The sequence below is a fragment of the Primulina huaijiensis genome, chromosome 13 (assembly GCF_012295235.1).
Source record: "Primulina huaijiensis isolate GDHJ02 chromosome 13, ASM1229523v2, whole genome shotgun sequence".
NCBI lineage: Eukaryota > Viridiplantae > Streptophyta > Magnoliopsida > Lamiales > Gesneriaceae > Primulina > Primulina huaijiensis.
Genome location: NC_133318.1, coordinates 14175083 through 14201286, shown reverse-complemented (window position 1 = coordinate 14201286; position 26204 = coordinate 14175083). Strand labels below are relative to the sequence as shown.

At 35.5% G+C, this 26204-nt stretch overlaps 1 protein-coding gene across 1 annotated transcript; it reads right to left on the bottom strand.

Moving 5' to 3' along the window:
• Nucleotides 1-8917: 8917 nt before the first annotated feature.
• On the bottom strand, nucleotides 8918-25782 carry LOC140990891 (membralin-like protein At1g60995). Its single transcript, XM_073460730.1, has 14 exons — nucleotides 25448-25782; nucleotides 25301-25363; nucleotides 24623-25027; nucleotides 22142-22223; nucleotides 20888-20949; nucleotides 20638-20732; nucleotides 20119-20198; nucleotides 19247-19330; nucleotides 12247-12363; nucleotides 11824-11909; nucleotides 11614-11720; nucleotides 11201-11292; nucleotides 11041-11117; nucleotides 8918-9633 (listed from the first exon to the last, which is right to left on the bottom strand). Exons 1-14 carry the CDS (start codon nucleotides 25598-25600, stop codon nucleotides 9175-9177), a joined length of 1962 nt encoding a protein of 653 aa, XP_073316831.1. The 5' UTR covers nucleotides 25601-25782; the 3' UTR covers nucleotides 8918-9174.
• Between the last annotated feature and the right edge of the window lie 422 nt (nucleotides 25783-26204).

Sequence of the window (26204 nt, the reverse complement as noted above, 5' to 3'; positions counted from 1 at the left end):
AATCGCATTCTCAGAATCTGAATTATTTCTTACTAACGATCGAAGACAAGTTTTATTCAATCATTTGAAAGCACTATCCAAACAATATTAAATATTTTGATATTGATATCATGTGTTTATTAAAGTTGTGATGTTTTCTTGTGAGGAATCTCAATATTTTGAAGGAAGAGAGGTATGATGATAGTACATGTGATGTGTAAGTTGTTCTAGACTGTTTAGAAGCATGGGTTTGGTTTATGGTTTGAAAAGTTAAAATCTGATTTTTCTGACTTAGAATAAGGGTTTTGATGTGTTTTTGGGTTTAAATTATTGAGTATGATTTGAAAGGATGGTGTTTAGTGGTGTATTAGGAATCTAAGCCATGGGGGAAAATCATGTTTTATACATGTGAATGCGTAGAGTCGAGTTGTGCGTGCGTGGGGGCGAAGGGAAGTGGTTCACGCATGTGAATTCTTGCTAAGGTGGCCGCTAAGCCACCCACATTTCATGCATCATGCATTGAATGTCGTCGAGAACAGCTTGCGTGAATCGCTATTTATATGTCATGCATGACGATCTAATTATTTATTTTCGGGAAAATTATTTTAAGTATAAAAAATGATGTTTATAAAAATTCATAGGACGTGCTTAATTTTCTTTTAAATGGCATGAATGATTTTCAAGTGTACTTGTGGTGACAGACGGGACTGGTACCCCGGTATGAGCTCCGTGAAGGCCTTTGCAAACAAGAATAGACGGTATGCATATTGACTTCGAGTAGTATGGGTTGTATCAAATGATATACCTAGGTTGCGCAACTATTTACATGATCATGGAACTCAACGAATGTGCTCTAATGGTGGTTACCACATTTGCATTATAATTCATCACCTAAAGCAAAGAATGCTATATTTTTATGCTATAATCACGTCTTATGCATGCATGATAATTTTATTATGTACTCATTAGTAAATGAATATGTTTGTTGTGTCTTTAGACTCACTATGTTTGGATGGTACAAGTGAGGAGGATACTATTAACTAGAAGACGGACAAGGTACGGAGTAGCCGAGTAAGCGAGAAGGTTGCATGGCACACTGTTCGAAATCCTCTAGCAGCATGTTCATGAAATTATGAATCTTTTCACGACATAAATACTTTATTTGATTCATGATTTGTACAATAGTTGGAGTTAAACATTTTTATTGGTTTCTAGTGTTCATGTTAGCAAATTTTTTGGAGTTTATGAATATTTTGGTTGAGAACGATGGCATATGAAATTTTAAGATTTAGTTTTGAATGCATGATATTTATATTGTGAGCATGACAATTGTTTTTTTTAAAAAAAAAAACAAGTATTTTGCATTCTTCGCATTTAATGTATGATTAAGCATGAATGAGACGTCGGGGACGTTACAGTTGGTATCAAAGCGGTTGGTTCTGAAGGACAGTACGTGCATGCAATCTCGTTAAGGAATCGAATACTTTCATTACCATGTATGTATGATTTATGTTTTAAAATTTAAAAGTTATGTGTTTGTTTATGTTTATGATTACGTATGATTGTAAGAAAACCTTGTGTTGGTGACGTGGATAATGTTGGAAATATAGGATTATGGCTGCCTGTAGGAACAATAGCAATGCACCGCAGCTAGTCCAACCATGATTATCGTTGTCTGTAGGAACAATAACGATGCCGATAATCAAAACAATCAATTCCTGGCTGTACTGGGAGAGGTTTTGCAGGAGCAGAGTTGTGCGCAAGGGGAACAGATTCAGCAACTTCTGAGGGCTCAACGAATAACAGTGTACATGGCCGCCCTGCTGGAGGTGCAAACCCAATTTTAGAGCATTTCAGGGAATTGGGACCTAATGAGTTCAAGGGCACTACTGACCCCATGATTGCTGAAGGGAGGATCTGATCGTTGGAGATTATCTTTGATTTTATGCAGCTGGTAGATGCAGACAGAGTGAGGTGTGCAATTTTCATGTTCTGGGATGATGCTTGTAAGGGGCAAGTTTGACGGTGAAACTTTTGACGCTGACTCGGGATGGCTTCAAGGAGGTATTCTATGGGAAGTCCTTCATCGCTGACAATTAGAATAAGTTGGGTAGAAAGTTCTAGGAGCTTTGTCAGGAAAGCATGTCAGTGGCAGAGCATGTGAAGAAGTTTGAGAGTACGTGTACTTTTTCCCTTGATCGTCGAAAAGCCACAATAAGAGCTGAAGCACTTTATGCAGGGCTTGAATGCAGCTATCCGACATGATGTCAAATTGAGCAGAGCTGCCACCTATAGGAAAACAATGGATCAAGAACTTATGTTTGAGAGGGACAGGAGCGAGATGGTGAAATAAGCGTAGAGTAAGAGAGCTAGCAACCACGGTCAAGATCAACGAGGACCAAGTAAGAAGAGGTCAATCCTTATGCAATTTCAAGAACAGCCACTACAGACACAACAACGACCTCAGGGGCTAATACCAGCAGTCGGCACTGCCCTGATGGCCGATGATAGAGTTGCATGCCCGAAGTATGGGAATCTTCATCATGGCCAGTGCATGTTGGGTTCGAATTTGTGCTTCTTATGCATGAATACAGGACATTATGCTAAGGATTGCCCCCAAACTAAGGAACTGGTCAAAGGACGAGTGTTTTCCACGACACAAGAGAAAATGGAACTGGATGCGGCCATTATCATAAGTATGATCCTTATTGTCGACTTACCTACTCATGCGTTGATAGATTCTGGATCTACCCATTCTTTCATATTTGTGGCATTTGTTGCAAAGTTAAGCATTACACCACCAGATAAAATATTAATGGGATATAGTGTTTCTTTACCTTTTGAGGAAGAATTGAAAAGTAATAGTATTGTGAGGAACTGTAGGATGCAAATTCATAATCGTACAATACATGCTGATTTTATTGTCTTGAGTATGGCTGAATTTGATGTGATTTTTGTTATGAACTGGTTATTCCATCATGAGACTGTCATAGATTGTAAACAGCGAACCATCACTTTGAACTTACAGAATAACGAGACGTTCATTTTCTATGTTGCATCGAAGACGAACCTGTGTTATGTTATTTCTGAATGTAAGGCTCGATGTATGTGACGGCTTTCTATCAAGCATCTTCGTGGATCCAGAGGCGCCTCGACTAAATATGAATGAAGTATAAGTGGCTCGGGATTTTCCTAAGGTGTTTCCGGATGATATTGTGGGATTAGCTCCAGCTAAGGAAGTGGAGTTTGCAATTGAGATCATATCAGGATCCACACCAATTTCTAAAGTTTCATACAGATTAGCACATTCGGAGATGAAGGGTTTGAAGGAACAACCGCAAGATTTGTTTAATAAAGGCTTTATCAAACCAAGTGTGTCACCATGGGGAGCACCGGTGTTATTTGTTCACAAGAATGATGGTTTGATGTGTTTATGTATCGATTACCGAGAATTGAATAGGGTTACGGTGAAGAACAAATACCCACTACTTAGGATTGATGATTTGTTCGACCAGTTACAAGGAGCAGTGGTGTTTTCAAAGATTGAGTGGAGGTCAGGTTACCACTAGTTGAAGGTGAAGGACGGGGATATTCACAAAACAACTTTTAGAACTCGTTATTGTCACTATGAGTTCCTTGTTATGCCGTTTGGTCTAACCAATACTACTATTGGCATGACTCCGTATGAGACGTTGTATGGGAGAAAGTGCAGAACTCCACTGCATTGGAATGAAGCAAGCAAGATGGTTGTTTTGGGGCCAGACATTTTGACCCAAACGGTTGGTCTAGTGGCTAAGGTTTGAGATAGAGTGCAGACAGCCCAAAGTCGTCAAAAGAATTATGATGATCGAAAACGAAGAGAAATGGAGTTTGAGGTGGGACCATGTTTTATTAAAGTATAACCTATGAAATGGTGATGAGGTTTGGAAGGAAGGGAATGATTAGCCCAATGTATATTGGACCTTTTTAGATCCTAGATCGAGTTGGGGCTCGAGCGTACCGAGTTTCCTTACCCCCAAATCTATCTGGAGTTCACAGTGTGTTTCACATCTCTATGCTTAGATAATATATTTCAAATCTTCTCATGGGATTTGCTACGAACCCGTCTAGCGGACACCAACTTGTCTTATAAGAATACGCTAGTTCAGATCCTTGACATTCAAGTTCGGAAGTTGAGAAATAGAGAAATCAAGATGATTGAAGTCCTTTGACGAAGTCAGTTGGTGGAAGAAGCTACTTGGGAAATCGAAATTGATACGCGCAGTCGTTACCCCGAGTTATTTGGTAATTTGATTTTCGAGGACAAAATTCTTTTAAGGAGAGAAGAGTTGCAAAGTCCAAAAATCTATGAATCCACTCACGAGAAATTTTAATTCATTATTTTGAAAATTATGTGTTTAATGATTTAAATTTTAAATTATGAATTTATATGCAAAAGTTAGTTTGATGCTTTTATGTATGGGTATAATTCCGTGGCGAATGGAATCGAGATTTGTCTATGAGCAAGGTTTAAGAATTTTAAAGAAATATATGTTTATTATTCAATTTTTATTTATTACTAATGCATGCTATTTAATTTTTAAAATTAAGAAAGAGAATTATTTTAAAAGATTAAATTTTAATCAATATGGGTCAGCTTCCGGCCCGTAGACTTTTATATTTAATAATTAGGGTCCAAGCCATATTTTGTGCCTTCCTTATTTTTCACATTGCAGCCGCCTCTCCCCCTTTTTCCCTAGGTTTCCAAAAATTTCAACACTAGGTTGGGAAGATTTTTCATGTGCTTCTTTCGTTTGAAGTCTAGAATCGCGTTCCCAGAGTCCGAGTTATTCCCTACCGACAATCAAAAGCAAGTTTTATTCACTCATTTGAAATCAATATTTAAGCGATATTAAATATTTTTATATTGGTGTGTGTATATTAAATTTGCGATGTTTTCTCGCAAGTAATCCCAATATTTTGAAGGAAGCTAGTTATGATGAAGTGTACACGTGAAGCGTAAGTCGTTCTCGACGATTTAGAAGCACGGGTTTTGGTTTATGGTTTGAAAAGTTAAAATCTAATTTTTCTGACTTAGAAAAAGGATTTTGATGTGTTTTTGGGACAAAATTCTTGATTATGATTTGAAAGGACAATGTTTGTGGTGTATCACTGGTCTAAGACAAGGGGGAAAATCATGTGTTATGCGTGTGGATGCATGATGTCGAGTCGTGCATTCGTGAGGCAAAGTTAAGCGGATTTGTGTGTGTGCTCCCTCGTTTGTATTGGCCAGCGAGCGAGGGGGACACCCATGCAAGGGGGCACGCCCACATGAGTTGGGAAACATGTGGCAAAGTAGCTCACGTCCCCGTCTAGGTATGAAAAATGTTTTACATTTCTTTTTGTTCAAGTTTTGTTCTATAGCATACATGTAAGGTTCCGAGTGTGGTCTTGTATGAATGATGCACGAAATGTCATCGAGAACGTGGAGAATGACTTGTGTGGATCGATGTTTATATGTAATGCATGATGATCTAAATATTTATTTTCATGAAATTTATTTTAAGTATGAAAGCAAGATGTTTATTAAAATTCATAAGACTTGTTTAATTTTCTTGTAAATGACATGAATGATTTTCAATTATGAATGTTTATGGGCATAAAATGAAAAGCATGAAAATGTTATTTTTATGTTTATGTGTACTTGTGATGGCAGTACAGAACGGGTGCCAGGTATTAGCCCTGGAAAGACCTTTCCAAACAAAAATAGATGGTACACATATTGGCTTCAGCTAGTACGGGCTGTATCAAATGATATACCTAAGTTGCACGATTATCTACATGATCATGAAACTCAATGAATGTGCTCTAATGGTGGTTACCATATTTGCATTATAATTCATCACCTAAAGCAAAAAATGTTACACTTTTGTGTTATAATCACGTCTTATGCATGTATGATATTTTTATTATGTACTCATAGTAAATGAATATGTTTGTTGAGTCTTTAGACTCACAATGCTTGGATGGTACAGGTGAGGTGGATGCTGTTAACGGATTAGAAGACGGACAAGGGACGGATAGCCGAGTAAGCGGGAAGGTTGCATGGCACGCTATCCGAGATCCTCTAGCAGCATGTTCATGAAATTATGAATCTTTTCACAACCTAAATACTTTATTTGATTCATGATTGGTAAAATAGTTGAAAACATTTTATTGGTTTCTAGCATGTTAGAAATTTTTTTGGATTTTATGGATATTTTGGTTAAGAACAATTGCATATGAAATTTTGAGATTTAGTTTCGAATGCATGTTATTTTATAGAGTAAGCACGACACATGTTTCTTTTTTAAAAGAAAAAGTATTTTTCATTTAATGTATGATTAAGCATGAATGAGACGTTGGAAACGTTACAGTTTAAGTGGTGCATACATTTAATCACATTTAAATAAGAACTAGTGTGAGTAAAAAGAAGAAGAGAAGAGATAGGGCGATTTAATGTTGAATTTCATTAATTTGTTCTCTTAATCCACTGCTGGAGAACAAAAATTTTTGTGTTAAAGTAATAACTTTTATATCTAGGACAGCATACTCATGTCAATATCCCTTGAAATTAACGTTTTACAATTCACGAATAAATTAAGTCTATTAATTCAATTCAATTTTCTACACACACTTTCAATAGATTGCTTTCTAGTGAGTTCAAAGCGAGACCATCTCATTTGCATGTATTGCATCTCTTTCCACGTGAAAATTCTTGATTTAGTCTTTAATGTTTTGACATGTTCACAATTTAGTCCCTATTATCCTGATTTAGTCTATTTTGTTTAGATTTTGAATCAATTTAATCTCACTTCTCATTTTACCTTTGTTTTCAATTTTTATTTACTTTTTTTAGATCTTAGTATGTGACGTTGTTACACCTATCGATCTTACCCAATAGCATAAGGCTACACAAAGTTTTCAGCCTATATATCATAGATCGATGTATTCCTTTTTTATGGTTCATCATACTTCCGTAAGTTAAAACAAATGTCATACATTTTTAACCAAAATTTCGTCGGGTCATATCCATCGGATTTTACAGACTACTTCTCACAGCCTAACCACACAGTCGCAACTGATGGTTCCTGACGCAGATTCCTCACAAAACCTAGCACAACTTTGCTTTGTTTCCTATTTCAAGGTGTGTAGTTATAGATTTATTGTAAAAATAATACATGAGAGGGTCAAATTTAGATTTATCATACACTACATTAAATTATTGTTGGCGCCTGGCGAAATATGTAAACTAACGGCTCTGAAAAATTGATATGAAGATAGAAAAGACTGCAACAATTCTCTGTCTTTATTGGGAGGCATTTTGATCTTTCTGATAGTCTTGTTTCTTGTGCATGATTGGTTAAAATTATCTTCTGATACTAACGAGCTGATAGATAGGATTGTCTTGAACTTTGTGAAGTCCAGCTCGAAGACCAATTGTACTAAGCACTTTGCAGCAACAAGACAATGGCCGATTGAATAATGGATAGTCCGGTTTGGTTCCTATTTAATCCAGCTTGAAGAATTTGGTCATGTATTGTAACCGTTGGAGAGTCCGTCTAGATATAAATCAAATTACACTCATAAATTCCAGCTCAAAGAATCTGGTGAGAGAAAGCAATGTGGCTAAACTTCTTGGACTCCGACTCGACACTTTTAAATACATAAAATGACGGTTGGATCATATAATAGTTAGACATTGTTTGTTATCACAAAAATTAAAATAAATTATATACAAAACTAAAACTGTGCGCTGATCATCTTATAATGTTATATGGCATGATAAGATTGAAAAAATGAACTAAGGTACATTGTTTAATAAATTAAACAATTATATATTTTTATTATTTATTGGCATTTTTCCCCAATAAGAAAACACACATTACATATTAGGGTTTTTGTCCTTTTTCGTGATATATTTTCTCTATTTTTTTTATACTCTCCGTATGTTTTAGCCGGCTTAGGCATTGAAGTGATCATGCCGGAGAAACCCCGACGCCCTCTAACCGATTTATTGATTGTTTTCAAGTGATTTTGGAGTTAGGACTAAGAAAGACTAACATAGGGAGGAAGCCGATATGGGGGAGGGGTGACAACTATTCAGCTTCATTGAGCAAAAGTTCAAATCAAAGCTAATATACTTGTAAATAAAATATTGAGAATCACAAAGAGTTGTAAATAAATTAATTCTCACTCAAAAATATATTCAAGTTCAATCAAAAAATATTTCATTATCACGATTCATTTGGAATCTTAGTTTTATTATTTTAGAGAATTGTCAAAATCACAAATTTTCACGAGACTATTTCTTTTTATTAAATTGAGTAAATCTTGCTATCCTTTCCTGATCGTCAGCGCTTACAAAAAGAATCATCAATTCTATTATAAACTCTTCTCTTTAGTTGTCTATGCCCACACACATTAATTAGTTAAACAAAGTTACAGATTCAATACATAAAAAACTAAATTCTTAAAATGCTACCATTGAAATTTCAAATCCCTTTTGGAACGAATCATTTGTCATACTTGAAGCTACAAATTGTACTATATTATGCTAAAAAAAAGTTCCTTGCAAAAGTTAAACACACTAAATATTATATATAAACAAAATACAATAAATCACTTACATTTGATTCATCTTTTTTAAAAAATATATATATATCAAGCCGATAAACAATTAAAACAAATTGTTGATTTTTTAAAGATAAATTCAATCAGATGTTTTATTTGTTATTTATTATATTTTGTTTATATATAAAATTTGGTGCGTTTAAAATTTTAAATTCGTGATAATAAGATTTGTTTGAGTAAAATATAAACACAAAAATAGTAGACGATTTCGTCCCATCATTTCTTATCTTACAGAAAGGGTATTTTCTTTTCCAAGGAAAGAAAAAAGGAATTTTTCAAGGGGAAAAAAGGAAGACGAAACAAGAAGAAGATTATCCATAATGTTATACGTCTTTGGCTTCTATGACATCATGATTTACTTCGGCACCAAAACCAACTTCAATTTTTCGTTCTCAGCTAGACATAATAGTCCGTATAAATGGCTGTGAGTTGGAACTAACTCATCTGTTCAAAAACTACATGGCGCCACCTCCTGTAAACCATATTTACAGATCACGTAATGGGATGCAGCCCCGGTGTGAATAATATTTTCGGTCACAGACATTATTCATTGTTCAGTGGTACATTAAGATTTTCTTGCCGCGGAGAATCCGCATAAACTTGGCCTTGATCTCTCAAGTCTCGAAATATAGACAGAAAAGAGTTGAGGCTTTCTGAAGAAGCTCCCCCAAGAATCCACAATAACAGGGAACTAAACGAGTTCAGAGGATTGCCCCCAGCCTCAGGTTGCCGCATAACAGGTTGCCCTCCAATATTCAGAGGATTATCATTAATCTGCCCTCCTGCAGGACCAGGTGCTACATTCCTTGGCGCTCCCGTATCAACTCCAGTTTGAGGTACAGGTCCAGGTGCCAAATCTGGGTTTACAGGACCTGAGTTCCTTGTGTTTAATCTTGTGATGCGTAATGTTGATGCTAGAATAGTAGAGGATGTAATATGAAAGTCTGGATGCTGCTGAAAACTTGAACGTCGATTTTGCATAAATCTTTGCAGAGCAGGAACCTGACACGGTAGCAAGGTTATTAGAAACACGCAAATATCCTCCTACATGTACTAAAGACTTTTATACACGGTGCAGTATCAGAATCATCCTCATTGATTTTGCAATTCTAAGTTTACAAATGTGAACAAAATATAAAACTGTATCGCTGTGATAAATTCGATTTTACTAATAGTGGCCGCAATCTCAACACTGGAAGCTTGAGACAAAAAGTTGCTCAGCAGGTAGGGTAAATCCACTTCCTACAATCCGGCCTCAACCTTCCCAGAGGCAGACTAAGAAATGGAATCAGGCCATACTTTCAAGAAGAACATAGAATAGTAGAGGATCCAGCATGCAGAACACGGCGATCATTAGAACCGAAGGAATAGAAGCAAAGGAACTCTTCTTAAATATGAAACAAGATCCGAAGATGTTATTATCCCCTTGATCTTTTACTCTTATTAACAGACATCTAAACTTTATTAACATTTTCATTGATCGCATCGATGTAATGAAAGTGATGGACCTACGACAATGACGGAACGCCCTGAATAAACAACCCAAGTGTGAATCTCTCATATCATCATAGTGGAAACCTTACCAACGAGATGGAGATATACTGGTGTCACAATAAAATAAACTGAAAACAGGGATATCCGATGAAAGAACATGCCCTATGTTATTCCCGGCCATGTTAGAAGAACCTAAAGCAAGATTTGGTATGATGTGCCTAGTCACTACTTTCCTTATCTCTGCATGTGAAAGTATTTAAGCCAAATGAACACATATTTTTACCAACTCATACAATACTCCAAAACCAAATTGGAAAATTACACTTTTCAAGTATCACACAACTTTCAGTGACTAGATGGTCCAATACAGTTGTATGATAAAAACACAGTTGTATGATAAAAATAATTAAATCATTTTGACCCCATCATGTGCAAGAATGCATCAAAAACTCCTCACAAAGGGACAAGAAATGTATCAGAGACTAATGATCAGCGAAAGCTTCATCTCCTACACACTGGTCCAACAATTCTTCGAAAGCGTCCTTAATTAACACATAATCATCAAATTCACACAAATTTCAGATGGGTCACTTAAATCGAGCGTCAGATGTGTTCTCTTGCATGATTAGAAAATTGCAATGAGCAAGTTTTTCAAAGTTATTCAACATACACAAGTATTATTTTTATTCAATTTATTGTTTCATGTGCAACATGAAACCTTTGAGAACATGGGATATCCGTATGACACCGGTGCTAAACCTGGTTAAGACTATAAAGTTTGGCGCAACATCACATATCAACTAAGTTTGGTAAAAGCAAGAAAAAATTACCCCATACGTGTTCATACTCTTTTAAATCTTAAGATACAAAGTCACAAATGAAAAAAAACTTAAGAGTTTAGCACAACAACAGTACCTCAAATCTGTTCCAAAAATAAAGGAGAAGATGTTGCATAAATGCCGCAGTAGTTGAAAGAGCTAAATAAGAAAATCCTGTCGAAAAGTAATGGTCATGTCAGGAGATCATGAATTGGAAAAAGCAATTATTTGAAGTGAAGAATTTGACTGGTCATTACCATGTGTATAGGAGAAAAAGTAGATGTGAAAAACTAAGAAGTAGAGAAGAAAGAAACGAGGAAAGAACTTCATCGAAATTGGAGTGCGAACACTGCAGGCAAAAACAAGCACAATGGTATGAGAAAAATAAATTAAAGAGGGGCTATCTGGAGAAACTTATCACATCTTCCCAGCATCATTGCAGTCACCTCTCCCTCTCCCTCTCTAAAAATCAATTTATGTTTTCTTTTTTCGAAGGACCAAATAATATTTGCAAGATCTGAGCAAGAGCAATATATATATATATATAAACACCGCAACAAGGTTTAACTTTCACATTTGTTCAAGTGCTTTAAAACTTGATTTGAAATATAGAGAGCTTCGATAACTTTATTGGGGGGCGGGGGTAATGAGTCAAAAGAAGGGCCACAACCTGATGAGTGTGAACAGTTCGCAAATCCAGACAAGAATTAAAACCATAAAAGCCAATAATTGATCATCATAGAACTCGAACAGGAAAAATAGGATTCCAATCATTATCTGGAGATAAGGTAAGCAATTGCATCCGTCAAGTCCAGAAAAAAATATTATATTAAAGGGTAAACAGAGGAGAAGGCATGATCAGACATAGCGGAAAACTAACCGGTACAAAAACAAGGGATTCAATTACATGCACAAAAATCAGCTGAAATGTTGGAAGTCGATGTCGAGCATGATGTTGAAGCTGCACTGAAAAACATAAAGAGAATGGTGTGACAACTACAACAGACTGCATAAACCCAAAATCCAGGGGATAAAACAAAGTTTCAAGATCCACATGTATTTTGAGATTTTTAACAGGACAACAATGAGAAGTGCAGAGATCAATTCTCCAATGTGTGGTGACAGCTACTGTGAGATTCAAGTTGATTGATCTCACAGTACCTGTTTCAAATTTGCACATGGTGCAAGATTGCTAATTAATAAAATTTCATTCATGGGTAATTGTCAACATTTACCAAGGGCTGAGCATCTCACAGACGTGGTTAGGAGTTGCCATTCAACGTGAAAAAATTATCAAACACACCTGTAAACTTCAGCATGCGAGTTTGTGTCTCTCTCAATGTGAATGAAACTGACATTGTGGTAGTAAAGAAAACAAAGAGCGACATCATCAATACACCACACTTGGTTACAATGTAATCTGCAAGGAAAAAAGACATTATGTTTAACTCGTTCCACTCTCATTTTCATGACGGAGCTCTGAAATGTATCAAATTCAAGGCAAAAAATTACAAATTTGAAATGCCAACACCAATAAAGATATCAATAGCCAGTATAGCTCATAGTAAAGCTTCTTAAATTTGATTGATGTACCTTGCTAAACTATGGTTTGTTAGACAAAGAAAATACAATTATTTCTACATCCAATAATTAACAAGGGGAAGCAAACAGCTGAACCAATTACTCAGTAAGTTAACTGCTAGTTTGGGCTAGAATAAACCAACTTGGTCGTATGTGTATTGTTAAAAATTAATGAACTAATATTTCGTGCCAGTGAACCACTAGTCCGCTTCTTGTAATGTAACATTCTAAAAAATTAATAATATCGTTTTGTTTCTTATCAAAAAAAAAAAAAAGAATAAACCAAAACCAACTTATCTACCAAAGAATCAAAATCTCAAAAAAAGAAGAAAAAGGGGGAAAAATAGAGCCGATGAAAGAAGTCAAATTGTAAGAACTGGTCATTATATTGTTCCTCACAAGGGTTGAACCACTTATTTTTTACGATAAATTTTACAACTATATCTAGAAGCTTTATTCTGAAGCTAACTTCTGCATATACAATTCTGTTTCGACCAGGACTACACGGAGCAAAACATGGCACAGAGTGTCCACTATATTTAAAAAGTGTAGGCTATAAGAGATTACATGATAGTGATAGTATGAATTATTTGACAACAAATTGATCTGACATGGCATCATAAATCTCCGTATTAACAAATAAATCATAGTAACATCACCCTGACCACAACAGTGATGATAAAACTTGCAATTTCGACTATGTGCACGAGATTACAATCAAGTATTCACACTTCATTAAGTATATCAATCTATTTATATTACAAGTTGAGGGTGAACCAAAATAATTTCCTTGACTTGGTACCACTACTCAAATGTAAAATAACTCCCTCGACTGGACACTACTTCTTTATATAGGCAACCATTATATATTTTAAACAATAATTACAAAAAGCCGACAAGAGGTCCACACACTAAACAACAAAAGCTCAGATCATATTAATAACATATAAAACTCCAATCCCCAACTAAATCTAAAACCGAGAATGACTTAAAGTACTTGTACTTCCTTATCCAACTAGAAGTCTGAATCTTAATCTTGTCCCAACACTCTTCAACAATCTCTTCTATAGGAAACCATTATATATTTTAAACAATAATTACAAAAAGCCGACAAGAGGTCCACACACTAAACAACAAAAGCTCAGATCATATTAATAACATATAAAACTCCAATCCCCAACTAAATCTAAAACCGAGAATGACTTAAAGTCCTTGTACTTCCTTATCCAACTAGAAGTCTGAATCTTAATCTTGTCCCAACACTCTTCAACAATCTCTTCTATATTGTCAAAAATCATTTTATTCTTTCCCAACCAAATTGACCATCAAATTCAATGAACGACCACCGTCCGAAAAATTTTACTCCTCATATGCCCAAATTGCTTCCAAGATCTGCCGCAAATAACTCATTCGTAGACCTAGGAACTACCCAGACCATACCCAACTCTTGCAAAGCTCTGAACCAAAGGCGTCTCGTGAAAGGGCAATGTGAAAAAATATGGTCATGAGTCTCCACCTCTTGCCACCGCAGCACGCACCAATTCAGGCAAAGAGAACAAGTAGGCCACCTCTGTTGCATCACCTCATAAGTTGATAATTTTCTCAGGACAACGATCCACAAGAAAACTTAACCCTAAATGCGATTGCATTTTCCAAATTACATGAAAAAAGAGAAAGAAAGAAAATCACTTACTTGAAAGAAAGACTCGTAGAAAGACTTGACTGAAAAATCCCTGAAGGATCTCCTACCCAAATTCTAGTATCTGCAAGCCCCTCAGCCAACCACACACTCTCTAAGGCTCTTAACCAAAAGTGTTTCCTTCACTTCCTCATCCCTCAAATCTTGCCGAAAATGCAAATCCCAAGACATAGACGACGAAAAAGAAGATTGGTACGACTGAAAGAAATGCGAAATAAGCTTGTTATGAACCGATGATATCTGAAACAACAAAGGATAAAGATCCTTTAAAGAAGAATTATCCCGACCATTTGTCCTCTCAAAACCCAATAACGTTAGCGCATTTAACCACTGCCCTCACTGACTAATGAAAAGCCAAATATGTTCTAGAGATAAACTTTCATGGGCTTCTGAATGTAACATTTCTTGCTAAGCCCGCATCCCAACCATTATCTTGTACACCGTATTTGCTCGCAATAACTTTCTTACATGCCGTCTCTCTCCCTCTCTTAAGAAAATATCCACCACCATTTCTCCATAAGTGCTTTATTTCTCAGACAAATGTTCTCATTACCCAAGCCCACTTTATCCTTCAGTTTACAAACATGTTTCCACGCAACCAAGTGAAGATGTAAATTGTAAATCCCCATCAGCTTTATTTCATAAAAAATCCCTCATAATCTTCTTCATGACCTCTGCGATACACCCCATGGAATCCTAAAAGAGCCATGAATTACATTGTCAAAGCATTCAGCTAACATCAGAGTCAATCTTCCCCCTCTACACAAAAATGTTTTCTTCCAACTCGCTAACTTATTCGACATCTTAGAGACTTAGACAGAACAGGTTCACAAAACAAGAGTTTCAACGGATTTCCGCCTAGTGGAACCCCCAAACATCTAATGGATCAATTTTCCCTCCCACATCCAATCTCACTAGCTAACCCTTACACTTCTTCCTCTTCACAATTAAGGCCCAACAAAGCATTTTTTTTCCAAGTTGATCTTAAGCCCTGACATATGACAAAATGAATTCAATGTCTCCACCAAATATCGCAAATAGTTAACATTCTTTACAAAGAACAAAGTATCATCCACAAACTGAACATGGGAAATCTCTACCCTTTCTCTTCCTACATGCAAATCCCGAATAAGGTTCATTGACTTGGCCTTATCGATCAATCCTCCCAACACGTCAACTACTAAGTTAAACAAAAATAGGGAAAGCGGGTCACCTTGCCGAAGAACTTTCTCACCCTTAAATTTACTAATAAGTATTGAGAAAAACGCATTCAAGACACGACACCCTCAATCCAACTTCTCCATCTCTCACCGAACCCTATTTTGAGTAAGACAAATTCCAAAAACCTCAATCCACATTTTCATAAGCCTTCTTGAAATCGACTTTAAAGACCCACCACTTCTTTTTATTATTCTCCACTCCTCCACCAAATCGTTAGATATCAGACAACAATCTAGAATCTTTCTACCTTCGATAAAAGCACTGAGTTTCGGCTATTGTTATGGGTATAACTTTTTTCAATCTTAAAGACAAGACTTTAGCAATAACCTTATACAGGCTTGTTGTCAAATAATACGCCAAAAATCTCTTACCTTAACAGAATCTTTTTTCTCAGAAATCAAAGATATATGCATTTCATTTGTGATACCATTGATATCACCCCCTCGAAAAATTCATTAAAAACCTTCAATATATCCCTTTTTAAAATATCCCTCTTCCTTCGTAAAACATCTCTCCAATTCTGATCCAGACTCACAATCAATATCGCACCACTCCTCCTACGCCCCAACCCCTTCCATCAAACTTAATATATAATTTTCGAAAAAAATCTACTAGGAGAGACTCAATCCGCTCACAATATGATGTTACCAACCCATCACCTTGCTCCAATTTATTGATAGTTGACCTGGTACTACGCTGATTTAGTAGCGAATGAAATTTTTTTGTGCTTTGATCTCCTTCCCTTAACCATTTCACCTTTACCTTTTGATTATCCAACTTGCTCTTCTAAGCCGTTTCTGGCTACCCTTCTCTCATATGCTACTCATCTGACCCCCGGCCCTCACTCTCCTCATGCAACAGTCGAATCTTATTTTCTAGCTTGGCACATCTCACTCCTAAATTCACTAAGACCTCTTCGTTCAATTTTTTAAGGTCAATTTTTATTACTTAAGCTTCCCCATTAATTTATACATTTCCCAACCGTGAAGATGTGTTACTCCACCATGATGAAAATGTCGATTTAAAATTCTTATGATCTAGCCACACATTCTCAAATCTGAAGGAGTCAGACCCACGTTGCCTTCGAAGTGTCAAGAATTAACGGAAAATGGTCTGAAGTAATTTTGGGTAACATTGTTTGTTTGAAAAAAGGAAAAAATTATCCAACCATCCCCCTAAAAACAAGAATCTATGAAGTCCACAACAAATAAGGAAAGCCTTCATATTCGATCAAGGAAACTTCGCATGGTGGATCACACAACTCCAGCTCCGTAACCAACTATGTTGCATAGATACGGGTACGGGTATCGTATTGAATATGATACGAATACGGTGATACGAAAAATTTTGAAAATATAAGACACGATACAGCTAGGATACGACAATTATTAAAACATATATAAAAATTATATATATATATAAATTTAAAATTAAAAATTGTATAGATATATGTATTTATATAAATATATTGTAGAAATATATATACATATTTATGTAAATATATACAATGTACAACTTCATAGCATTGATTTAAAAAGAAAGGCAAAAGAAATTCAATTTTTTTTCGAAACGTGTCCCCGCCATGTCCATGACGTATCCGGCTGGTCAAACATGCAAAAATTCAACGACACCAATTTTGCCGTATCTGACACGTGCATCCGCATGTCGTATCTGTGTCCAACGCTTAAAAAATTTTAGGAGTGTCCGTGCTACATAGGTAACCAACGAATCAAAGAATCTCATGCTAATTGTCGAGGATTACTAGTCAGATTTTCACTTTATGATCAGATGACATTAAAATCCTCCCAAACACCAATGCTTGCCACATATTGCCAATTCATACCAAAAAACTTGTGTATTCTCGGATTATATGGCCCGTAAACTGCTGAAAACCACCACCCGGTATCACTATCCTCTCGATTTCTAGTGAAACTGAAAACTATCCCATTATATTATCCCTGACCGAAACCAGTCTTAAGTCCAAGACTACCAAAATACCCCTTGATCTGCCAACAGCTGGTAACATTAACCACTCAATTAACCTAGACTTCCAAATGCTTGCAATGAAATTCCTATCTACCGACTATCTTTTAATCTCTTGAAAAACCACAATGTTCGGCCTCTCCTTTTGCAGTATTGCTTTAATTAAACCCATAAGTCTACCCGAACCTCCTCCCCCCTTATTCCAAGAGAATATTCATTTAACCACTGCAAATCCCTTGTGAGTCGATCATTTCTCGTAGTTGACCCCAAAATTCAACCATTTTAACTCCTTGACTGGACATACTACTCAAATATTTTCTTATTAAATCAATTTTCTTTCGATACATATATTATTGATCAAATTCAGTGATTCATTGTTTAATTTCTCATTTCATTTAACTAGCCTTCGAGTTGTTTGCAAAAAGACTACAACATATACAAGGCGTCTGGGCTGAATTTATGCCAAATCATGGCATTATGTCCCAAGTACTTCCAAACTACAAACATATAATAATTGTTTTAGTCATAGTTATCTTATAGCTTTGCTCCTCTAACGTTCGTCCCAGAAGTTCAACTTATTCCATGCCAAAATGTGCAAACTATTTTAGTTCCAATAATGGCTGAATTTATGCCAAATCAAGGCATTATGTCCCGAGTGCTTCCAAACTACAAACATATAATAATTGTTTTAGTCCTAGTTATCTTATAACTTTGCTCCTCTAACGTTCATCCCAAAAGTTCAACTTATTCCATGCCAAAAATGTGCAAACTGTTTTTGTTCTAGTAATGACTGAATTTATGCCAAATCATGGCATTATGTCCCAAATTCTTCCAAACTACAAACATATAATAATTGTTTTAGTCCTAGTTATCTTATAACTTTGCTCCTCTATCGTTCGTCCCAGAAGTTCAACTTATTCCATGCCAAAATGTGCAAACTGTTTTAGTTCTAGTAATTTTATAACTTTTCTCCTCTAGTGTTTGTCTCCATATGTTCAATTTATATCAACTAAAATAGAATCATCAATCAAGACAAGGTCATCATGACCACCATGAGATATCTGGAATATGATAGCAGAGCAAAGAGATATAGACACAAGCAAAACAATGATTTCAATAAAAATTATTTGCAATACCTCTTACAAACCTTATGCTAGTTACTACTTCATTATATATCTTAAATCACATTAATATACCCACATAAACTCCTATTTTCCCAAATATCCACAATAAAAACTCATGGCACTCTATGGACGCCTTTTATGAGTTGAAAACTATCAAATGCAAGTTTCATTGTTTTTTTTTTTTCAACTCTACACTCACCAGCATCATTCTCAACACACATGCATTATCAATCTTTTTCTTAAATACAAATAATGCATCTTCAAAGAATTAACCCATATGAATTTTATACAATAAACTTGTCAAACATATGTATGTATACTCAATACCTCTTGCTCAATATTTCACAGCGTGACTTGTAAGTTGCTAAAATTTTCTTTCTCCACATCTCATGAATAAGTCTCATCGTAAGCATCTTATTGAATGGTTTAGCAATCCAATCTATCACGAGATCTACAAAGAACTTTCTTACTTCTATTGGAGTTGTTTATGATGATTCAAAATTAAAAGCGTATGTTGGGTTCAATTTGGGTTAGCTCTCAAGGGTCAAATTACCAGTTTTGCATAACTCGGCCCATTTTCGGACCCAAATTCACATGAAGGCACTTTACTAAATTGTGTTGGTCAAAGAAACAATTACATGTAATTGTACATGAAGCACTAAATAAATGGCCAACATATGAGATAATTGCTTAACCTCCAAACTTTGCAGAACTTTCAGGTTGCTCGTGAGCATAAGTGAGATTATAGAACTCCTTTGTTTGGTAATTATAAAGATAACCTGCATGAATTCCACAATATCCATTAACATTAACGAGCAAAATACTTGTGATCCTATCCTCAAAGGAATCCTCATCACGAGTCATATAAAATTACTCAAGAGTTTTAATGCTTATTATTTGGAGAAAGCAATGTCATCACAGATCAATTCATAACAAAGTTAAGCAAACTCATAAGTTCAAAGATTATGCTTTCAAGTTTAAGTTATTTAATTTATTGGCTTATTTAATTATGTATTTTAATTGAAGGCCTGTTTTATTAGTTTGTGGACCTCAATCCTGTATGTTATATGTAATTTTGTGAATTCTTTTGCCTATTTTAGGTTTTCCATGTCTTGTTTCTTAAAAAACTAAATATTTTCCTTTGTTTATTACATGTCTTACTTGATTTTTAAGTCATTGACAAAATAATCTTTTAGTTCATTTGATGAAGTCTACACATAAACTTCAAAAGGTGTCGAACGTTGGTCATATTGATTGAGGTTGTAGAATAATTGTGTGCAAAGTAAATACAGAAGCATTTAGCATCATGGTGCAATAGCTCAACATATAAGCTGATTTTCACAGTTATTAAAAGAAATCCAAGACATCAAATAATAGAATGTCACCAGGGCTCAGTTTACCATGGAAAGAGAAGGGCAATTAGACATTCCTCAGGATTGATCATCGATGAAAAAGCAATGCGTGTGCAATTGTCAACACAGGTTTGAAAAGAAAAAACTTTTAACCAAATATTTTTATATACGCAATTGAATCTAGAGAAGTTCTAATCTAGGGAAGTTCTAGATACCTTCGCCGGGAGAATTCAACAAGCTATTAATTAGAATAGTGTCGTATCCTACAAGTCTGTTTATTAGTAGCTGCTGCCATCTGGACAAAAAAGATTATTAAAAACATGTTACAACTAATATAAATATAAAAGGTAAGTGTCATCATATTAGTCCTTTTATGGAACTTGTCAAACTCAGCGGGGGCAGGATATGGAAGTGAAACAAATTAATTTGAGGATGAGATTAACTGGAAAAATATGACAAAATCAGTATGCAAATATAAATGCATGTAACTACCAAATCAAGGATAGCGCATTAATTGGGTAATGCATAATTATGTTTCTAGGTGGGTATGTGACATGGTAAAGGAATGAAAATAATGAAAGGCGATACATACTCATTGATTTGTGACCAATTAAAAACTTTAATCAAACATAAAATTGAGTTTCTTCATTTCGGTCACTTTTCATTATGTAATTCAACAAGATCCTGTAATAAAATCCACATAACTGAGCTAGGAAGGGAGGCGATAATATTACCGGTTTCCAAAACAACTGTGATGAGCTGAAATGCTGATGTTGATGGTACGGATGTTATGCTTTGACCTAGCTTCCTCAGGCAAGAAGAAATAACCCTAAACCAAAAACCTACCACATCAACGATAGCCGAATAATAGACACCAGCATTTTTAGTTCAATGCAAAAAAACATTTCTTTAAGAAACTTGAAATATCTAAATGCTAAAAAGGGAGGCAACAAAAGGCCAAAGTAACAAAAAAGTATACCTTACCTTTTCCATGGTATATAAATAAGCAGGTTCGAATGCTTTGCTTCTCATTTCAAGCCACTGTACTGAGATATTGGCATCAAGCACAATCTAAGATTATATGTAAGAGATACATGTATACTATAAAAAATTCCATTCAGAATATTTTGACAAAGCTGCAGCCAAATTTGGGTCTACCCTTCGGTTTCAGAAACTGGGGGAAAATATAATAAAATGGAAGAACTATTCCAAGTTTTCTTATAAAGGTTATCATCTCTATAAGCATAGATTTTACATCCGGTGATTTTTCTTGAAGCGAATATTTTACACCTAAATCCTGATTAAGATGAGGATTTCTTTAAACATGAGGATTTGGAGACAAGTACTGAAATCAACAATATTATCGTACACTCATCAGATTTTATTTGATGGAAAGTTTACGAGGTAACATTTTCTGAAGCAATGTTCAATCTAGAACCACCAAAAAAATTTCTCCGCTACAAGTCACAAATCAAAATTATTTCTTTTTTCTTACAAGGAAAAATACCCATTGCTGAAAATAAAGAGCATTAATGCATACTCTTGCTACAGTTGTAGATGTTTCATTTACACTTCATCTTTCGTTTTGAGATATGGCAATGGCACAAATTTTTTATTTAAACATCAAAGTTTCAGATCATTCACATCTCCTTGTGCTTTTTATTAAAATTTGACTATTCATTCTCTCCTTATCATCGGAGTGGTTGCTAATAACAATTTTTTTCTTGATTTATCTGCCTTTCAAACGTACAGATAATTGAAAGAGCCTCTGTTTGCTCCTCCTCCCTACGTGTGACCTCTCCCCTAACATGGAGAGTCCACAAATGACCAAATAATCTTCAACCTTGAAGAAATTTCAGATTAAAACATTGGGTTAAAAAGACAATTGAAAGCCATTGGGAATCTCACAAAGGAATCGTTGCGTCAACCTCAATATTCCCACAGTATCTTAATCTACAACCATCACCCAGTTTGCACCCAATCCGGGATAAACAGAAATTTGCCTAACTAATAGCCTGACCTATTAAAGACACGCCAACAGGAAAACTCAGCTTGTTTCTTTAGCAAACAAACGCAATGAAAGTAGCAGCTTTCAGCAACTATTTCTGTATTCATCCAACCAAATTTAAAAAGTGATATCTATGGATGACAAGCCAAAACTGTTAACATTTGTATATCCATCAACATAAACCATGTCAATGAATAGTTCATAACTGAATCAGAAGATATGATACCAACCTGCATAGGAGTTGAGACCGTCCAAATGCAAAATTTTTAGGCACTTGGGAGTATCAAAACTCAAATTTATACCAGCAATATCCTGCATCGAAATAAAGCTTTAAATAATAAGAAATTTTATGTATTCCGAAATACAAGAGACCAGCGGTAAATAGTTCAATAACTACAAATCATATTCAATTCAGCTTTCTTTCTATTCTCCAATAAGGAAAAGAGGTGGGAAAAAAGATTTCTCAACCACTAGCAGCATTTTCTTCATTTTCAACAACTATAAAATGAGTAGTTTTCAACGATCAGCGTTTGAACAAAATCACATCAAATATTGTTTGAAAACATTAGGGGATAGTATGTATCATCAAGCAGTAATTACAAAAAAAAAGATTCATGATGTCAATACATTATAATGTACAACTTGTAATCTTTTAATACGCAAAGAAATCATGATAATAAAAAATAAAACACACAAGATAACCCAAGAGCAAACAAAAAATGGTTTCCAAAAACATAACCACAAATCCTCAAAGGCAGCGGAGACATGACAGAGATTTTAGTTTGGTAATCCGAATCGTGATAACATCACTCTCAAGATTTATTTTCATGCCTAAATTGATTTGAGGTTCCAATCTCTGGAAACACTCAGCCAAGGCCATATACTGCAAAATCTTGAGTTCCATAGTTTATTTTTTTTATAGGAAACTATAATATATTATATAATAAAAACAATAATTACAAATGGAGGACAAGAGGTCCGCACACTAAAAAACAAAAGCTCGAATCATGTTAACAATATATATAACTTCAATCCCTGATTAAATCTGAAACTGCGAATGTCTTAAATCCTCGTGCTTCCTAATTCAGATAAAAGCGCGAATCTTAATCTTGTGTCACAACTCTTCAAAAAACTATTCTATATTGTCAAAAACTTTTCTATTACTCTCCAACCAAACTGACCAAAAAATAAAATGAACGACCACCGTGGCACCAACCAAAATAATATACCCCTCCTGCCTAGGATGCGTCCCAAATCTGCAGCAAATAACTCCTTCGTTGACATCGGAACTACCCAGACCAAACCCAACTCCTGCAATGCTCTAAAACAAAGACGTCTCGTGAAAGGGCAATGAATAAAAATATTGTCCTAGGTCTCCACCTCTTGCCGACGCAAAATGCACCAACTCGGGCAAAGAGAACAAGTAGGGCACCTTTTTAGCATCATCTCACAAGTAGATAACTTTTCCAGCACCGCAATCCACGAAAAAACTTGAAACTTAGATACGATCGACACTTTCCAAATTACATGAAAAAGAGAGAAGCAAGAAAAATCACTGAGTGGAAAGAAAGATTCGTTGAAAGCCTTGACTGAAAAAATCCATGAAGGATCCCCAATCAAAATTCTAGTACCAGCAACCCCTCAACCAACCTAACTCTCTCTAAGGTTCCTAACAAAAAGCTCAACTCGTTCACTCTTATCCCTCATGTCTCGCCGAAAATGCAAATCCCAAGATATAAAGGACGAAGAGGATGAATGATCCAACTGAAAAAAATGAGAAATAGGCTTGTTATGAACTGATGATATCTAAAACAATGAAAGGTAAAGATCCTTAAAAGAAGAATCCCCCACCACTTGTCCTCCCAAAACCTGATAATATTACCCCCTTTAAGCACTACCCTCACTGACTGATGAAAAGTCGGGTAGATTCTAGAGATAAACTTACATGGGCTTCTGCATATAACATTTCTTGCTAAGCCCACATCCCATCCATATTATCCTTTAAATCTTATTTGCTCCATATAACCTTAGTCCACACCGAATCTCTTTCAGAAAGAAATCTCGAACACCATTTCCCCAAAAGTACCCTATTTCTCAGATAAATGTTCCCAATACACAGGCTCCCTCTATCCTTCGGTTTACAAACCTGTTCCAACGCAACAAAGTGACAATGTAAATCCCCATCAGCTTCATCCCATAAAAAATCCCTTATAATCTCCTCCATGACCTCCGCAATACCGCGTGGAATCCTAAAAAAAGACGCGAAGTACATTGCAAAGCATTAAGCACTGCTGAGATCAAGGTCGATCTACCCCCTCTAGACAAAAATGTTTTCTTCCAACTCACTACCTTCTTCGACATCTTAGACAAAACAAGTTCCCAAAACGAGATTTTCAATGGATTTCTGCCTAGTGAAACCCCCGAAAATCTAATGGGCCAATTTCCCATCCATATTTCCACTTCTTCTTCACAATTAAGGCCCAACAGAGCACTTTTTTTCAAGTTAATCTTAAGCCCTGACATATGACAAAATCGGGAAGTTTTACGTCAACTACCATTTGGAAGTTTTGTGTGCAAGTCACCCATGCAAGCCCTACTCTGGGAATTCTACAGATGTTTATCAACAACAAAATAATGAAAACATTATGAACTAAAGAACAAATAAATAAACAAACGCACTGCAGCAAACTCATATATCATTGTGTTCTCACCCATAAACCTCCAAGAATTTTCTTTGCCAATCTCAAAAGGAAAGATAAGCGACCATGCCACTTTTTGGCTTGACGAATTATTGCTGCTTTAAGTGATTCTTTAGGAGAACTAAAGAACCTAATAGGTGCCGCATCTTTACTAATTGTCATAGGCCCATCATCATCTGCGGGTTTAAAGCTCTCACTGCTGACAGCAAATTCTCTTTCAGATTCCATACCGTCATCAGTCTTCCAATATTTTAATGCAGATTTCCCCCTCATATCAGAACTTATCCAACTCAACCAAGATTGTCCATTTCCATCAACTTCGGTAGGATTTTGCATTTTAGAATTCAATTCGGCTTCACGAATGTTCGCCGCTTCATACATGGACTCATCATGTGACCACAGTCCTGCACTAGCTATCTGCATCAGAGAACAGAAGCCGCGTCAACATCGGCCTCATATAGAAATTTGATCAGAAAAATGCAAAAAAAGACACAAAATCCACTACCAATATTGGCTATAAACCGTTCCACCTAGCAGCGCATACACGATCACAATCGAGTTATCCAGGAAAAAATATCAATATGTATGCACATAACAGCATTGTGTCGCATCAAACACAAAATTTAGCAAATAAAAAAATCGAGAAGAAAAGAAAATAGAAAGTAACCGCGAGAGAAATCGCCTCCATACCCTAATGTGAATAAGCTGGGCCTCGGACAATTCGATATTGGAAAGCTCACTTGAACAACCAGGCTTCAACATGATAATAACAATAATCACATCAGAATCACAAAAATGAAATCCGATTTAAAATAGATTGACGAAGAAAGCAAGTACCTGTTGAACATAATTGGCGTGCATGACAACAAGAATACAGAAGAGGGTAATGGCCAAGAACAAGAAGAAATACTCGAGCGTGACTCGTATTTTGGGGGTCAGCATCTCTGAAAATCTCTCCTGCACCCTTATAAACGTCTGTTCAGGATCCATCACCCTTCTGTTGAATCACTCAACTCTTTTAATTGAGGGGATTGGATTGAAGTAGAGATCGTCGCCCCCCAGAACTGGCTCTACTGGTCAAGAGCCGGAATCATTTCGATGGGTTAGATCAAGTTTTGATTTAATTTTAACCTAGCGGACCACGCACTTGGCTACTACAAATTTCAATCTGGGAAAATATGTTTTGATCACGGAATCTAAAGTATTGTATTGGTTATAAAGTATTGTATTGGTTATAGATGATTTTTATGAAGTTAAAAATACTGTGGTATTCAATCTAGATTTTTATATACCGCATAAAAGTTTAGTGGTATTCAATGAAAACTTTTGTAGAATTTTAAAAAGTCTTGTGGTATTCAAACTTAACTTTTAAAAACTCTACAAAAGTCTATAGGTATTCAAAATGTCAATAGACTTTTAATGACTCTATGGAATTCTATTAAGTACAAGAATTATAGCCTATGGAACAACAATAAAATGTCAACAAAAGTCTTTGATTCAACCTAAAGATTTGTATGTACTTAATTGAGAAATCTCCTAAATTCACATACTCAATACAAACTTTCATTCTTTTCTCATCTATTTATTTTTCTTT

Excerpts from the sequence above, each read along its gene's own strand:
- LOC140990891 (XM_073460730.1), bottom strand. The coding sequence starts at position 25,600 with ATGGATCCTGAACAGACGTTTATAAGGGTGCAGGAGAGATTTTCAGAG. Across the intron at positions 25,028-25,300 it reads CCCAGCTTATTCACATTAGG|ATAGCTAGTGCAGGACTGTG; the intron begins GTATGGAGGCGA and ends TCTCTGATGCAG. Across the intron at positions 11,721-11,823 it reads AATCCCTTGTTTTTGTACCG|ATAATGATTGGAATCCTATT; the intron begins GTTAGTTTTCCG and ends CCTTATCTCCAG.